General features: G+C 33.4%; 1 protein-coding gene across 1 annotated transcript; it reads right to left on the bottom strand.

The window, feature by feature from the left end:
• Nucleotides 1–3,876: 3,876 nt before the first annotated feature.
• On the bottom strand, nucleotides 3,877–17,575 carry LOC139487926 (uncharacterized). Its single transcript, XM_071273208.1, has 14 exons — nucleotides 17,149–17,575; nucleotides 16,524–16,669; nucleotides 14,770–14,878; nucleotides 14,044–14,156; nucleotides 13,628–13,734; nucleotides 13,062–13,201; nucleotides 12,433–12,600; nucleotides 12,090–12,217; nucleotides 10,704–10,846; nucleotides 7,304–7,377; nucleotides 6,879–7,005; nucleotides 6,141–6,425; nucleotides 4,977–5,177; nucleotides 3,877–4,079 (listed from the first exon to the last, which is right to left on the bottom strand). The coding sequence occupies exons 1-14, from the start codon at nucleotides 17,209–17,211 to the stop codon at nucleotides 3,877–3,879; spliced, it is 2,007 nt and encodes a 668-aa protein (XP_071129309.1). The 5' UTR covers nucleotides 17,212–17,575.
• Nucleotides 17,576–18,646: the final 1,071 nt, after the last annotated feature.

The following is an 18,646-nucleotide window of genomic DNA, read 5'->3' as shown; positions in this document are numbered from 1 at the left end:
AATCCTTCTACACATATTTCGTTACTTCTAATACATTTTGCACCAAGTCGTATCAATCCCGAAGTTATTTAAATCCTAATGTACGAGGTATAACACCCCAAAGCGAGCTAACTCAGATTATTATCCTGAATGTGTTTTTCATTTGAGACCCACCATTTGTTCTCAGTACCATTACCCTTTATAATATCATAAGTTTAGTAACCCTGCAATATACTTATACTTCCCTTCATTGTGTTATTGTTCTATGATAATGTTTGTATTATCATCTTTCATGTTTTGTTATGTGCTTTGTCTATATGCCATTTTGTGTTTCTTTGGTACACAAAAAAAGTGGTCATTGTATTATTGTGCTATGGTAACATTTTGTAATCTTGCCTTTCATTTTGCAAATGTGCTTTTGTCTATATGTTTTTTGTGCTTTTTTGTTACAAATTCGTTTGTTTTTATAGTGGTTAAGTTTTTAACACAATGTTGACTGCTGTTCCCCTATTTTTTTATATTTTTATCTATTGTGTACGCTTGTTTTGTCCACACATCGTTGTCAATAAAATGGAATAAGCTGTTTCTGTCATACAAGTGAGAAGTTAAGCTAGCTACAAAACCAGGTTCAATCGACCGTTGTCTACAAAAAATAATGCCTGTACCAAGTCAGGAATATGACAGTCTTATCCATTCGTTTTAGCTTTTGATTTTGTCATTTGAGTAAGGACTTTCCGTTTTAAATTTCCCTCGGAGTTCAGTATTTATGTGATTTTACTTTTACGATGCATTTGATATTTTGAATTCGGTTTAGTATGCTATTATATTTCCCTTACAACATTAATCATTTCATTTTACATTATTTGAATCAAAGATACAATAATGTGTTTCGAATTTCAATAAATAGATATCAGCTACGAACAATTGTTGCAAGAGTTCTATAACTTTCTTGAAGCATGGCACTCTTGCTACATGTAATGAGGCATCGGAATTAATGTTCGAAATTCGACCGGACTCGACACCGTGCATGAACACATGCCCGATCAAACGGACACGTCTATTCTACAGAGACCCGAAAAACTTAATAAACAAACAAACAAACAACTAAACAAAAGAACGAACAAAGATTGGGCAATCAGATTGAAACCAAAATACTGTTGTAAACATAGGCGTTGAAGGTTTGAGCATCTATCAAAGTTTTCCGTCCATATGCAGTAAAATAGATCAGTTCATATTCTATTTGGGTTAGTGTGGTGTTTTTTTGGTTTTGTATCTAGATAATTACTTTTGAAAAATCAAATTCACATAAACTTAAGGTCAAGGAACAATAAATGGGCTATGTCGCAGGTTTTGCTTAAATTTTGCATACAACCTTGGTTTGTTGTACTACAACTGTAAATCGAAAAAATACCAATGCATTTCTCTCATTTATCATTTCAAATATACATTTGTAACTGATTGACAAATGTGTGAATATTTATATAGAGAGCATATGAAATCGACAAACCTGTTTAAAATTTGCTTTAGATTCATGCAATCTCTTATTTTAATCCATAGATTTTTCTTAAAAACTGTATGTTCTTGACAATACATTTCTGATTTATTGAAATACAATAATCATGTGGTCATCGACTGCGTTTTTTGTCTAATAATCAATCTGTAACCTATTTGGGTAGTGAAAAACATAAAATAAATCAACGCGATGACGTTACGATTGTTTTGGCGATGTGTGGTATTTTCTCGCAAAGAACACAATTTAGAATGATGTATACCCGAAAGGCGAAGTCGATGACCCTATCTTTTTTCATGCAACATTGAAACGGAAATTTATTTATTCACACCATATAGTTTTTAACGAAATAGAAAAATCTATGGAGTAGAATTTAGAGATTTGATAATTTAAAGACAAATTTTAGACGTTTTTCGCAGATATTTTGTGCTTTCTTTACAAATTTTCACCCATTTTGAAAGAATTTAATCAGTAATATTTCTCAAATGAAAAATGAGATAAATGCGTTATTTTTTCAATTGTAGTCAATCAAGCCAGAGTTGTATGCCAAATTTACCTGAAATCTGTGACATAGCCCATTTACTGTAATAAAATTAACGGTATCAACTTTCTTGCACCAGATGCGCATTTCGACAATACATGTCTCTTCAGTGATGCTCGTGGCCAAAATATTTGAAATCCAAAGCTTATATAAAAGATGAAGAGCTATAATCCAAAAGGTCCAAAAAGCATAGCCAAATCCGTGAAAGGAATCAGAGCTTTGCATGAGGGAGATACATTCCTTAATTTATAATAATTTCTATCATTTTGTAACAGCAAATTTTAATAACACAAAACAAATCCGTATTTTCATGCCAGTACCGAAGTACTGGCTACTGGGCTGGTGATACCCTCGGGGACTAATAGTCCACCAGCAGAGGCATCGACCCAGTGATAGTAATAAAATTAACGGTATCAATTTTCTTGCACCAGATGCGCATTTCGACAATACATGTCTCTTCAGTGATGCTCGTGGCCAAAATATTTGAAATCCAAAGCTTATATAAAAGATGAAGAGCTATAATCCAAAAGGTCCAAAAAGTAAAGCCAAAGTGTAACTTTAACTTAAATTGCAAAATAATGTTGTATTCAGGCGATAGTTGGAGAAAAAAAGTAGATTAGCTTGAGTGTCACGAACGTAACTAATACATAACGATTTTTGTCTCGCCTTGACGAATTCAAAAAATGAGACATAGGTATGCTGTTTCCGTCGCCGCCGTGTCACCATTGTATTAGTTTGTTATTAGGTCTAGAATAGGGACGAAAGATACCAGAGGGACAGTCAAACTCATATATTGGAAATAAACTGACAACGCCATGGCTAAAAATGAAAGGACAAACTTATGGTGAACCACAAGTGGTAGGTCAATCATATTTGATATGCAGTTGTGTAAGCTTTGGCACATCTCATTACCATTGAGATTATTTGGCCCTGCCCACTCAGTCATGGTCTATTGATTTCGAAACATTTGCTTATTTTACATGTATTACTTTGTGATTAGGTCAACTTATGCGGAACCACAAGTGATAGGTCAATGATATTTGGTATGCAGTTGTATAAGCATTGGCATATCTCATTTCTATGGAGATAAGTTAACTCCGCCCCCTTAGGCAAAGTCTATTGACTTTAAAAAGTTTTGGTAAGTAATCATGAATTAGTTTGAGATTAGGTCAGTTCAAGGGGAACCATTAGTGGTAGGCCAATGTTAATTGGTAATCAGTTGTATAAGCATTGGCACAGCTCATTTCCATGGAGAATGTTTGCCTCGCTCCTCAGTCACAGTCTAATGACTTTGAAACTTATCTTAGTTTACATGTATTAGGTTTTTTTTTAGATCAGTTTAAGATGAACTGCTAATGTTAAATCAATGATATTTAGTATGCAAATTTATTTACATTTGCAAGTATTGTTACCATGGAGGTTATATAGCCCCACCCCCTCTTTGACTTTGACTTTGAAACTTTTACATAGTTTACAAGTTTATTAGTGTATTTAGGTTTGGGAACGACTTATAATAAGTCAATGGTATTTGGTATGCAGTTGTATTAGCATTGGCACATCTCATTTACATGGAGATTGTTTAGCCATGTTACTCAGTCATGGTTCATTGACTTTGAATATTTGCATAGTAACTTGTGTAAGATGTTGAAGTATTGCTATTTTGATTTCAACATTTGCATAATCAAAATCACAAAAAGGCAAGACATATATCAGAGATAACAGGTTTTTTTATCAGATGAACTTCCAATAACATTCGATAACTTTGAATTACTAATTTAATTCCTGTTATCAATAAAGATTAAAAATGGAATGTTCGCAGGTTTTATTGCAACATATCGTTATTGAATCACCTGCTTTCGATCAAATGTCGCTTCTCCTCAGAATCTAGAGTAAATTCGGAAGCAGATGTATAAGATTGCTTAGTAACAAAGTTCCCTCTTGAGGACAAAAGTGAACTTAGTATAATATTTGTGACCATAGATATACACAGGAATACTGTAAGAGCTATAATGTAAGTTCTGTTTTGTTCGGCTGTATTGCCTTTTATTTCTGAAAAAAAAGAGTTTAAAAATTATAATCAATGTAATAATTTATATAACGTTCGTATTAATGGTTGATTAATACCAGTTTTAATTCTACTATTCCTTATAATTTTAGTATTGTAACATGTACTGCCGGGCACTAGCAAAAATAGAAATTACAGTTTTGTAATCAAAACAAACATAAAAATGAAAGATTAGAGTTTGACATTCAGTGGCAGCTATTACATGCATGTTAGGACGCTAGGGTGTTAAACTGTTTTCACCCTTTTTTGTACCAATCGTATTTTGTAATGAGTTTACTAACACTGTAGCAATATAGCACTGTGGGATTACATGTTTAGTATGACGTCCATTATCACTGTACTAGTATACATATTTTTAGGGGACAGCTGAAAGACACCTACGGGTGCGGGAGTTCTCGCTACATTGAAGACCCATTGGTGGCCTTCGGCTGTTGTCTGCTTTATGGTCGGGTTGTTGTCGCTTTGACACATTCCCCATTGCCTTTCTCAATTTTATGATACCCTAGTCAGACACATTTATTTCTGATTTCGAGAACAACAGTCTTTGGTGGTACGCCTGAATGCCGCTTGATTAGGAGAGATTCATCATTTACTATACACATATAAAGACTATTATATTTGCAGAATTTCTATTATCTATCTTTTATTGTACTGTTTGATTTGTTTATTAATCGCCCTTTTGTTTTGTCGCAATAAAGTTTCTGTCGTTGTTATTCCTTTTAAAACAGTTAGATAAGACCATCAACATCTATATAAAAACAGCTGTCTCTGTTTGACTCTCACATAACCTATAGCTATAGTAATCTAATATTGTCATCTTTTCTCTAACACAGTTAAAAAATATTAATATTTTAGACAGAAAACTGTCTATATAAGTATACCTGTTTCTATCGAATCTGTTGAATCAGTAAGCAATCCATCACCGAAAAGTGCGTCCTTTTCATTATCTTTCAAGAAAAAATCTCCACATGTTCTAAAATTATCTGGTAATGTAGGCAGCTGTGTTCTATTACCTTCTTGTAACACCAAAGCCATTCCGTCAACATTATGCAGTTCAATGTGACAGTGAAAATACCAATAACCTAAACAAAATAGTTGAGAGCAGCTTGAATTCGATGTATTTTTCGAATATTCAACAGAAGAGGTCGGTTTAATGATAAATTTTGACAAGTCCGAAAAGTATCATAATCCAAGAAATAAGAGTCTATGCATTTAATGGAGAAAAAAAGTTCTTGGAACTCTATGATTTAAAAAAAAAAATAAACCATAAAAAAGTAACAAGAAAAAGAAAAAAAAGCGTAAATGTATAATTATTACAGTACGCTTATTGTAAAATCTACTGTTTGTTAAGAGAAAGTCAGCACAATTCACTGTTATTCCAATATTATACTAATTTTAGCCATCCAATTATGAAATGAAAAACACAGCGGGATATAGTCGGGACTGTCAGGCGATTGTGTGATATCCTTTTTTTATATATACAATTAGCTTTCATTTGTACATAGTTCAGACTTTACTTATTCTTAAACATTTTCAACAGACAGAAGCTAGATAACATTTGGTTATGCTTTAGATGGGCACATCTTTTTGAAATTGACACCAAATAGCTTTATAGAGGAACAACTATTAATTCATTGTATTACCACATATACTTTAGATTAGATGATGCAAGTATGAGAGCCGTGGTGTAGTGGTTAAAGCATCGGACTCCTAACACAAACGTTCCTGATTCAATTCCCGTTCCGGGATGAGAATTTCAGGGACTGAATTTTTTCGGCTCTCCCTTGACACCATCAGCGAGTATGGTCTTGAGGAAACGATGATAGTCCGTCGGAAGGGGACGATAAATGGCTGACCCGTGTTAAGAGAGAGCCATATCTCTTGCACGTAAAGACACCCTTGTAGATTTAAAAAATAGCAGGCTAATGCCGCTACAAGGCAGCACTCGCACCCGAAAAGTGGAAAGAGATTAATATAAGTTGCAATAACTTGTTTCCCTATCCTCTATAAATAAATATGTTTAAACTAAACTAGGTGAAACCTACCAGGATTATCAGCAACAATTCGTATGACAACATATCCACCCCAGGGCACAATGATAGTGTCTTTAATTGGTGGATTGTCAACATTCATTCCAGGTACATTGCCATAATTCCACAATTTGTCAGCCCATTCAGCTCTATTACACTCCAGTGTATTACATTTTATATCAGGATTCATCCTAGTTAGGTTTCCAGTGGTTGTATTATATTCAGGAAATCCTATCTTCATCACATGAAACCTGTGGCCGTGCATATGTACAGGATGAGCTCTTCCGAAACCAGTTGGTTCTAATAGATGAGAGGTAAAAGAGATGTAATTTGTTTTAAAATAAACTTCCTTCAAAATGGCTAAAATGAAGACTGCGTACAGTACAAAAAAATGTTTAGTTAACGGTGAAATTTTAAAATCATCACCAGTAAAACTAAAACGTTATTTGATTTTTGATTGAAACCTAATAAAAGTATCACATAATAAGATTCACTTTTGACCAATTTGGTGCGTCAGAAATCCTATTCTGAGTTTACCGCCATCTTATAAACCACCAAAAATTTGAACTCAAATACTGTATACTTATTTAAAAAACAACATTACGGGAACATATAAGCTCAAACAACCTAAATCCAAGTTTTGCCTGAGATAGGTTAAACAGTTAATGATAAGATGCAAAGTAATAGAGAACTCTATTTTTACATATGAGAGGAGGATTCAAATCCAACAAAAATATATTGATATTTGTTTACCGTAATTTATAAGTACAAACTGGATCACGTTTCCTAATTTAAGGTTTAGAATATGTGTACAGGTACAAACTGAAGTGCAATCCTGAAAGTCACACGAGGTTGATGAATCAGGACTGTCAGAATCTACCTGTGTAAGTAAAATAGTATATGATATTGAATTTTTTAATACGATTCAAAAAGGAAACAAAATAACAATCCACTGGGCAAATAACGAGAAAAAAATTTAGCAAAAATACCGAACTCATCCAAAAAATCCTTACATCTGTAAAGTTATAATGAAAAACATTTGAGTTTTTTAACACAATGAATCGCATGAATTATCATAAATAGTTTAATGATTGATTACAATAGAATGAAAAAAAAAACATCCAATAGTAACAGTAACAAAACAAAAAAATATCTCTATAAAACTATTTATTACTTACAAGTAGAGGAGACGCAGGTAAGTTCATTCTAACTCCGTTAATAGAGGACTGTGCTTTTGGATTATTATTTAAGTCTGAAAAAATAAACCGTGTTTTCTGCTATTTATACTTGAAATCTTGATTTGCTTTTCCTATTTTCGAAATCAAAATATTGTTATGAAGATATGCATGTGTGTTACAATACGGGGAAAGTTCCTGCACGTTGGGTACAGTAAGGTTCTTCGTCAGATATCAGCGACTTACTTTTGATGGAGCGCGTGTTGCTTAGTCTTTGTTTTTCTATGTTGTGTTTTGTGTAGAGTTTTTTTTTTTTTTTTTTTTTATCTTTTGGTCTTTTTCATTGTTTTCGACTTCTAAGTTTGAATTCCTTTCGGCTTTAATGTCATGTTCATCATTTCATTTCAAAATTGAAAATTTAAATGGGTACTTGTATTAACTTATGCATTTTTAGATTTCTTGTTATCCGAACATTTGAGTTATGAAGATTATCCAAAACAGTAACTAAATATACTGGCAGATCGTTAGGTATATCGTTAGCTTATTCTAACGATGGATTTATGTATAATGTATATACCAGTACAGAACTATTCAACTCAATGTTCATTGTTTGAATTCCTTTGTCAGCAGAATATTTTTTTATTTACAAACATTTTTACTCCGAGCAAGACCAGCATTTTGCAGTGCATTTATTTACCAAACGATAAACGGAATACAACATAATTATTGCTATTTTGTGAACACCAACCTCACGGCAAAGGTGAAGTTATTTTGTGAACACCAACGTCACGGCGAAGTTGTAAAGTATGATGTGGAATTGTCTTTTTAGTTCGGAATATAAAACATTTGTAATACCGCAGTCCAACTAGACCACGATCGCACAAGATCTGTGAACAAAATGCAAACTGAAGATCGCAGTATGGTCGTAATATGGTCGAAGTGAGGTCTTCAAGATCGTGGTGAGCGTGGCCAACTTTGAACATGTTCAAAACAATCGTGGTGCAGTGGTGGCGAATTCTATTCGTAGAAACTGCGCTCCGATCTCAAAGCGACGTTGTGTACAACGACCACCACGTTCTCACTGCGATTCATATACGCTTCCACTACGCTTCCACTACGACTATACCACGTTTACACCACGCTGATTGACACGATAGTACGATTCTAGCACGCCCATGCCGTCTTCATCACGCTCTTATTACGACCTGACTACGTTCATACTACGATCATCATGCTCATTGTCATTTTCACATGAAATATATAAAATCTCTCCAAGTTTTGTTTAAATAAAGACAACAGTAGTATACCGCTGTTCAAACTCATAAATCCATGGACAAAAAACAAAATCGGGGTTACAAACGGAAACGCATAAATATAAGAGGAGAACAACGACACAACACTACAATGTAACTAACACACACAGAAACAGACCAAGCATCAGACAAAATCCCACGAAAATAACAAATATAACATCAAAACCAAATACATGAATTAGGGATAGACAAGTACCGTGACACGTTTTAAGATTAACAAAGACCAGAGGCACATGACTTTGGACAGGCGCAAAAATACGGCGGTGTAAAACACGTTTCTTGAGATTTCACCCCATCTATACATCTAGCCAATGTAGAAAAAAAAACCCGCACAACAATACGCACATTAAAACTACAAGACGTAGTTACGAGATGGAATTCGACTCAGCTAATGATTGAACGCCTATGTGAACAACGCAGAGTTATTACGGATGTAATGCTAGATACAACTGTTACTAAGAAAAGTGACACACATATGCTTCTCAAAGATCATGAGTGGGATTATCTGGTTGAAATTTCCGCAGTATTGAAGCAAATGTCTCATGTAACAACATACAAGTGTCTGGAAAAGGACGTCTCAGCCTCTGTAATGCTTCATATTGTCAACGGACTCTTAAAATAACACCTAAAAAACTCTGAAGAGGATAGTGCTCTTGCGCATAAAATAAAAGCAAGTATTTCGGAAGAACTCATCACCAGTTTTAAACCGTATGACATTGAAACTGCATCTACACAGCATGCCTTAGCGTCCTTACTTGATCCGAGGCATAGAAAACTTAACTTTTTCTCCCCAGAACAAAAAAAAAAAGTCGCCATTGAAATGTTAGAGTCCAAGTTAGACGATGTGCTATTAAAGCCCGCAGTTAAAACGTCATAAAAAAACCTTGAAACTGAAGTTGAGAAGCAACCAGCCAAGAAACAACGAGTCCAACGATCTTTGGAATTTCTTTTGTTTGACAACGACGAAGATACGTCCTTTCAAGATGAATCGGTAATGTCATTATACAAAAAAATGTACATCATGGAGCGTGCTGTGCAAGATTCAAACCCACTCGAGTGATTGAAAGAAAAAAATTGTAAATTCCCTAGACTCTCTGTGTTAGCTAGACAGTATTTAAGTATTCCAGCTACCTCTGTTCCGTCAGAACGAATCTTTGCAAGCGCGGGTCTTAGTGTTACTAAACTGAGAAATCGACTATATCTTCCTCTGTGATCGCCAGTCGACCAGATAATATTCCCGAATAAAAACTATGTACCCGAGGAAAAATGTGAATAACTCTATTTCGTTCTTTCTAAATGTACATACATATAAATTTGTTTTTTTGTAATTTATTACATATTGAAACCATAATTGTGTTAGTGTTTGCATTATTGTGTTATAATACCCTGGGATAAATGTCAATTTATTGTATCATAAAACCAGTCATTCGTGAAGTACTTTGTATAAGACTTTGAACATCAATGTAACTACCGGTTAACCGGTAAATCGATCGACCGGTTATTCGGTTAACCGGTTAGGCATAATTGTTCAATTTGACAACACTACTGAAAACGGTAGTAAGATCGCGGTATGAACGTAGTATAATCTTGGTAAGAACGTGCTATAATTGCAGTAGAAGCGTGGTAAGATCGTGTTGCAATTGGATAACTAGTGGTTTGGTCGTAGTGAAACGTGATGAGCGTAAAAAGATCTTGAGAAGCGTAGTAAGGTAGCAGAGTAAGCGCGGTAAGAACGGTGTATAATCGTAGTGGGATCGTTGTAGAATCGTAATGAGGACGTAGCAACATCGTGAAATCAACCAAAATTTACATTTTCATGTCGCTCATACATAGACCTCAACACGATCTGAATTTATTTAGGATCGCGGTGAGCATGGTGCGATCGTGGTCTAGTGGCACTGGGGCTTAAACAAAACAAAAATCTTCGAAAATTATAAAAGTATAATTTGTAATCACAAGGGCAAGCTTAAGTTAATACATAAAAGACAATTGAATATTTTTCTGTCAAAGAAAATATCAGATATAACGAACAATTAAAGAAACCTGCAATATTCCTCATTTAAAAGTCATAAGACTACGGTACAACTTACTCGTAAAGTGAAAATTCATGAAGAATTCTTGGAAGTCGTTTTTGGATACGGGCATTGGAACAAGATTGTTTTTTATTTCCGATTTCAACGACTTTAGTGATGACATTGGTACACAATACGTGTTCAGTTCATCTGGAAATTTGCTAAAACATACAAAACGTGTGATTAACAAAGAACGAATACATGAATTAAGATATGCCATTGAAATGTACTAAGACCTTCTTCATAAACATTCCGTATCAACTTCACAAGAATAGACGATGGTCTTGAAGTACAGATGCTTGGTAATGTCGTTGTTTATCATCTTAATCATTGTTATATATATTCTTTTATTTGTCTTTGTGAATATTACTGTTACTGCAGTTAAGTCTTTTTATTATGATATTCCTTTGACGTGAATCTGTACTTATACATCCCGTCATTGTGTTATTGTTCGATGGTACAATTTTTTTATTACTGTCTTTAGATTTTGCTTATGCGCTTTGCCTATATGCCTTTTTGTGTTTCTTTGTTATATATAACGTGGCCCTGTATTTATATATCCCGTAATTGTGTTATTGTGCTGTGGTAAATTTGTGTATCCTCGTCTTTCAATTTTTCCAATGTACATTTTTTCTGCTTCTTTCTAACATAGTTTTGAGTTTTATAGCGATTCAGATTATAACACTAGTTTGACTGCTGTTCCCTTATTTTTGACATTTTTACCTATTATGTCTGTTTTGTTCACACATCGGTGTCAATATAATGGAATTTTATACGACTGTCATACAAGTGAGCCAGCAATTAAACCACGTTCGATACACTATTTTCTACATAAACAAGTGCCCGTACCAAGTCAGGAATATGAGAGTTGTTATCTATTCGTATGATGTGTTTCAGCTTTTTATTTTGCAATTTGAATAGGGACTTTCCGTTTTGAATGATTTTTTTTAACGCAACAAATGATCTTTTTCACGCAGTTAAGAAGTAACCGAGAAAACACGAAGGAAAAGTGCGTCTGTAATTAATCGGTTTAGATCATAGTTATGTTACCAGGATAATAATTTAAAACGCCAGATGCGCGTTTCGGTTTCATAAGTGACGCTCAGATCTAAATAGTTATAAAGCCAAACAAGTACAAAGTTGAAGAGCATCGAGGACTCCAAAATTTAAAAAAAATGTGCCAAATACGACTAAAGTAATCTAGCTATTCCTGGAATAAAAAAATCATTAGTTTTACGAAAAATTTAAAGTTTTGTCAACTGGAAAATTACTAAAATGACCAAATAAATGATATTCATGTCAACACCGAAGTGCTGACTACTGGGCTGGTGATACCCTCGGGGACGAAACGTCCACCAGCAGTGTCATCGACCCAGTGCACATTAGGTGTTCCAAGAATCTTACCCAAAGAGACAGTTTATGACACGACATGGACGATCTTTTGTGCATTCTGTTCTTGGACTGATCGGTTCATCACTTAAAGCTGTTGAATATCTCAAAATACCATAACCTTTTACCATGTTTATTGGTTTCTGATAAAAATAAATAAAAGAAAGTATCAGTTAAATAAAAGTGATATCAAAACAAATGAAGATAGGATTTCAAATAGTTCATTGTTGGGCTGACTATACTACATATATCCGGGTTTCCGGGTCTACGTTTCAGGTATTACATGTAGCTGATAGCCATACATTGTCACGTACAAGTTTAACATACTGAATTTTGCGATCGGGAACCAGTGACATACCTCATTTGTATTTTTTGCTGCCATATCTTCCATCCGTATCCAATAGTTACCAACAGGAGCATTTGATTGGATCTCAACATCTATCCTCTCGGCTGAATGAAGTATAACAGATTCTGCTTGTTCTGCTTCCACTTCAGTCCCATCAACTGCCACAACTTTCAATTCATGCTAGATTAAAACAAAACAAGATTTGTATTAGATGCAAGTTGTCTGCGAATTTTTAATTCACCTCTACATACCATGCATATCTACATTTGTTATTTGACTCTTATTCTGTGATGCTATTTCGGGAAATATAATGAAATAAATTAAATGCCATTTAGTTTTATATTTTATTAGCGAAAATCAAATCTAAGTTTGAATATTTACAACATGGATCAGATAAAATGGACCGTTTTCAAATATAGATGTGCCGCACTAATTTCACTGCATTTCGTCAAACATGTTCCAAAATAAACCTCGCATCACGGGAATATATTAAAGTATGAGTCTTTGATCGTGTATGTCGTAAAAAAATTGTCTGTGCAATCGTCAAAGACATACAGCTGAAGATCATATGAAAATTAAAATTTGGCATAACTATGACTGATAAACATACAAAATTATATGAGATAAAAAATTATACTTACGTTGTCTATAGACACACGGTAAGCATTCATTGCTGCTATACTTATAATTCTAAATCTGTATCGACCACCCTGCTTCACAACAAAGATTTCTAATGGTATATATGGATAATACGTAGACCCGTCTTTCTCGTATCGTCTTCCTGTCAAAAAAAAATTGGATAGATTGAAATTGACGTCATTTTGGGGATTTTTTTTATTTGTTGCCTCATAAACTTTAATTAACGCTACATCTTTAATTGTATTTGGTGAACGCATTTATATGCCTAGGTTTATCAATATATTTTTAGGTGCGATTAAGTTAATTTATGAAACTTAAGATTCTTTATTAAATTTTGTTTTGTCTCATTGACGACTAACCAATGGCTTTTTTCTCATATCAAATGATGTAAATACGTTTTCTTTCGGGATAGCAAACACTACAATAGTCTGTGATTCGTTTGCAAGCGGTTTTTTCATTTCCATTTTTGTAGTTGACATGTTTTTTGAATGTCTATTGAATTCTGTGTTAGAAGGGAGAAGACCCATATGAGAACATGTTGACAAATGTAATTAATATATAATATAACCTTTTGCATTTATAACTGGTGTTTGTATTCCCCGTTGTCCTATTTCTGCATAATCATATGTTCTTTTGACATCAAAACACTTCTCTCCTTTTAAGTTGTCTGAAAACCTGCAACATGCGGAGTAGATCTCAATTACATGTATTTAAGAATATTCTTATTCAATATAAATGTGAATTAGCAAGATGAATGAACATGTTTCTGTATACCAGTCAGTCTTCTAAATGGCATTTTAAGGAATAAACAACCTATGCGACTCACATGTTCTCTTTTACATGTATGCTATGCTCACAGTAATTTTTTTTATGATGACGCATATATCCGTAAAAGCATTAAAAGTTCCTGCTAATTCCATCGTTTTCTAATGGTTATATTATTTTCTATATCAGGAATTGTTACTTCCATTATCTTATACACACCTATTTATATCCCAGGCAGCCCATTTGTCTGCTTTAGTGGAACCAAATGGGAACCAATCAGATAACAAGAAAGCGAACTCGGAAGCATCTGGTTGTCGGCTTCGTTTCTTAGTCTATACAAATAAAAACATTATTTATTTATTTCATTTTTTGTAACTAAAACAGTACTGAAGTTAATAAAAAACAAACGGAAGACACCCAGTGAAAAAAAGCAATCTTTAGCATACTAAACGAGCCAATTAACTGATGTATGTGGGTATTGTAATCTTTTTTATTTAAACATGGTCAGTCTAAAAGACCTATTTGCATGCCATTTTGAGCTTGTGCACATACTATGTAGTTCGTGTGCCTGTTCCATCTCTTGCCAGTGGCTATATTATGTCATTTCTTTGGTTATTTGCAGAATTTTGTGTTATTTGCAGTTCTCTGATTGATTCATTCTTAACGTTTAAGTGCAGACTTAAATTTAGTTGTTATAACCAAAATTGCATTTTTTTTCACATTACCAATTTCTATGAAAGTTTTAATGACTTAACAGGTTGTAAAAGAAATTGATAGCGATATTTTTTATGCCAGCCTTTAAATTGAGCAAAATAGTATACTGAACACTTAATTTATGGTGTGAATTTTTTACCACTAAATCTACCGACTTACAATATAAAATATAACGTGTCATATAGTATGGAAAAGAAACCCAACTATACATAAGTTATTATACGTCATTACCTGTAAGCTAGGATTTTCTAATATTATGAGAGCACCAGCTAATCCATCTGATCGTTGTGTTCCTAAATGAGAATGGTACCAAAATGTTCCACTTGGTTGTGCCGTAAATCTAAAAATTAGAACGACAACAGAACGTTACTCAATAAGTGCTGTGTCATTTGGTCTCTCGTGGAGAGTTGTCTCATTGGAAATCATACCACATCTTCTTTTTTATATTTACTGATACGAATTTAGTAAAGTATAATTTTTAATAGAATGCATGTTTTGTTCATAACCAACGTTGCGTAAAATGTACGAGATAATTATTCTTAACACCAACCTTTTCAAATAACAATTACATACATGTATGGAACTGTTTGTTGTCTTCAAATCAGGACAATTTCAGGGTTTACGAAAAGAGAATATAAATATGTATGTTCGAGGATACAACCGTTTTGTGAGCCAATAAATAAAAATTAAAAACAATCACAACCAAGCAGGGTTGTAAGAGAATAACTCAAAACATTTGAGGAAAACTACAATTTTGTATATAAAATTGAGAATGGAAATGTGGAATGTGCCAAAGAGACAACAACCCGACCATAGAAAAAAACAACAGCAGAAGGTCACCAACAGGTTCAATGTAGCGAGAAATTCCCGCACCCGGAGTCGTCCTTCAGCTGGCCCCTAAACAAATATATACTAGTTCAGTGATAATGAACGCCATACTAATTTCCAAATTGTACACAAGAAACTAAAATTAAAATAATACAAGACTAACAAAGGCCAGAGGCTCCTGACTTGGGACAGGCGCAAAAATGCGGCGGGGTTAAACATGTTTGTGAGATCTCAACCCTCCCCCTATACCTCTAGCCAATGTAGAAAAGTAAACGCATAACAATACGCACATTAAAATTCAGTTCAAGAGATGTCCGAGTCTGATGTCAGAAGATGTAACCAAAGAAAATAAACAAAATGACAATAATACATAAATAACAACAGACTACTAGCAGTTAACTGACATGCCAGCTCCAGACTTCAATTAAACTGACTGAAAGATTATGATTTCATCATATGAACATCAGGCACAATCCTTCCCGTTAGGGGTTTAGTATCATACCATCATAACATATATGAGAAGAACATAACCCGTGTCATGCCAACAACTGGTTTTTGAATAAATGTGTTTAGTTCCGATGCAAAGACCCTATAAGTGAATCAATATTAACGCCAAAATATGCAATCTTTAATGACCTGACAACAGTATCGTAACTATATCCCTTCTTAATAAGTCTATTCAAAGGTTTTGTTAGTTTTTGAGGTGAATACTGACACCTTTGTGCTTTATAAAGAATATTTCCATAAAAAATTGGATGTGAAATACCTGAACGTATAAGAAGTCTGCATGTTGAGCTATATTTACGAATGATGTCCTTATACCGATGATAAAATTTAGTAAATGTTTTGACTAGTTTGTGATATCGAGAACCCTGGTGTAATAATTTTTCAGTAATACATAAATTTCTCTCGTTAAAATCTAAAACATTGTTACAAATGTTTTTCTAGTGTTCTAAATTTCGAATAAATACCACAGGATTTATAAAATTGAAATTATGCTGTTAAAAAGGTGGAGAGAAATGAAAGTCAACACTATAGTTATAAAACGAAATTGATTAATTATTAAAAAAGTTTTAAATTTTCAATTATATTGTTTGGAGTCAATTTTAATATCATATTCTAGGGTATTAAAAAATACTATAGCACGTTATATAAACCTGTAAGTGAATGTTTCTCCTGGATTGATAGGACATTGTGTCACTCTTGGTACTCCATCCATGTAGGGTGTTCCTTTCTGTGCCAGTCCATGCCAATGAATTGTTATACCTTCCATCCATAGATCGTTCTTCAAATGTATCACGATCTATTTTGAAACATACAGAATTATATGTCAAACAGTTGTAATGAAAATGTTGTATTCTTCTCTTTATGGATTTTGATCAGAAGAAATATGCAAAAGGCATCAACGATTTGACTGCAATGATCGCCACTTTTGAAATTACCTTATTATAATTGAATATTTGAAAGTAGCAACACAGCATTTTATTTCGGAAATTTTATTCATATCTTTCGATAAATATTTTCATTGCAGCAGATAAAAAGTAGAAAATATCATTTCTGTATAATAGAAATGAATAAAGTTCCCCTTTTTTTACAAGCAGGAACAGAATTGCATCATAGTTGTCTTTTTCTTGACTTTTGATTCCAGGTGGATTTCAGTTTTTGGCGGCAACGAATAGTAATGTAGATCAAACTAAAAATAAAAAATAAAACATGGATTTTCGAAGCTATAATTATGATTGACATACTTGCTATCTCTTTTAGAACTTTTATCTAATATACCTGTTGTCCTTCATAAACTATCAAAGAAGGCCCTGGAATTTGACTATTTATAGCAAATGCCATTCGGGGTTCACCATCACCCGTTATTATACTGTCTTCGAGGTCATCAACTACAATAAACGAAACAAAAACAACATACAGCAATTATATGTGTTGTTCGAGAACGACCATTTAACTTCAAAAGAGGGGATTTATGGTTTTTCCTAAAAAAAAATATTCTGATTCCCAATTTGATGAACAAAAAAAGTCTGGTCCAGCAGGTGACAAAAAAAGTATTCTGAATGCGCATTTTCCCAATACCTTATAGTGCTAAATTTTGGAAAAATATAATTTGATTGATAGCGTCGTTAAACTAAATGAATGTGTTCGCCCGAGAAATTAAAATTCTTACTCGGAAAAGAAAACCAATCCCCAACCCTATAATGTAAATGATTGCTATTTAGCTGTTGGGATTAAAAACAAAAACGCTTTTAAATTTATCAGATAATACACATGTACAAATCATTTACAAATATATCTGTAAACGAGAAAAAAAACCCAATGTTTTCACAGGTCCTTTTCATTTGATAAGTAATGAAGCCCCAACCAGGTGAGGTGAACTAACAATAAAAAATCTCCAAAAGTATCTGACGCTCATCTAAGTAAATAACATAAAACAAAGATATAAGACAAGTTGCAAAAATATAAGTTATCATTTTATTTATATTTCCAATAATGCAAAGTAAACAAAAAATAAGATCATATTTTTTTCATCGTAACCAAGCCAGCGTATGCAGTATATTACAGTTTATAAGAAACGCAGAGAGAATGTATACATTAGAGTAAAACATAATTATAACTATGAATAAACGACATAATCATTTTACATATTAAAAACTTCTCGGCGTCTTACTAAAATGAAATCATCCGAGTTAGAAAACCTTAATCGACAAATAAAAATAGATCTTTAAAATTCCCAATTTTCATGACTCAAACCTACTGCATTAAATCTAACTATAACTACCCACAATGGTCTGTGATTTTTACTTTTTCAAAAGGGGAATGGAAAGAGAGACATAATTCTGTAAAATTTATTATCTAACTTTAAAATTTTTAAGTACAAGAACACACACCACTTGAACTGACTTGAAAGTGATTTATTAAATTTGATTGATCGAACTTTAATGCTAGATATGCTATATGAGAGAAAATAGAAACTTTAAAAAATGACAGGAAGTATTTAACGTATGACTGATGAGTTTTTAAAAGTTTTAAAATAACTAACTATCAGCATAAAGAGATAAGTCATCACTGGTTTAAAAGAATTGAATTATTGAGCCTGACCGAATAGAAAATCCTTATTTTGTGTCTTTCTTATACTATTCGAGCGTCACTGATGAGTCTTTTGTAGACGAAACGCGCGTCTGGCGTATATATAAATTTAGTCCTGGTATCTATGATGAGTTTATTTACAACCACTGGGTCGATGCCACTGCTGGTGGAGATTTATTTCCCCGAG

This window comes from Mytilus edulis, chromosome 1 (genome assembly GCF_963676685.1).
Source record: "Mytilus edulis chromosome 1, xbMytEdul2.2, whole genome shotgun sequence".
NCBI lineage: Eukaryota > Metazoa > Mollusca > Bivalvia > Mytilida > Mytilidae > Mytilus > Mytilus edulis.
The sequence above is the reverse complement of the archived record's forward strand: the minus strand, read 5'-3'. Positions and strand labels throughout refer to the sequence as shown.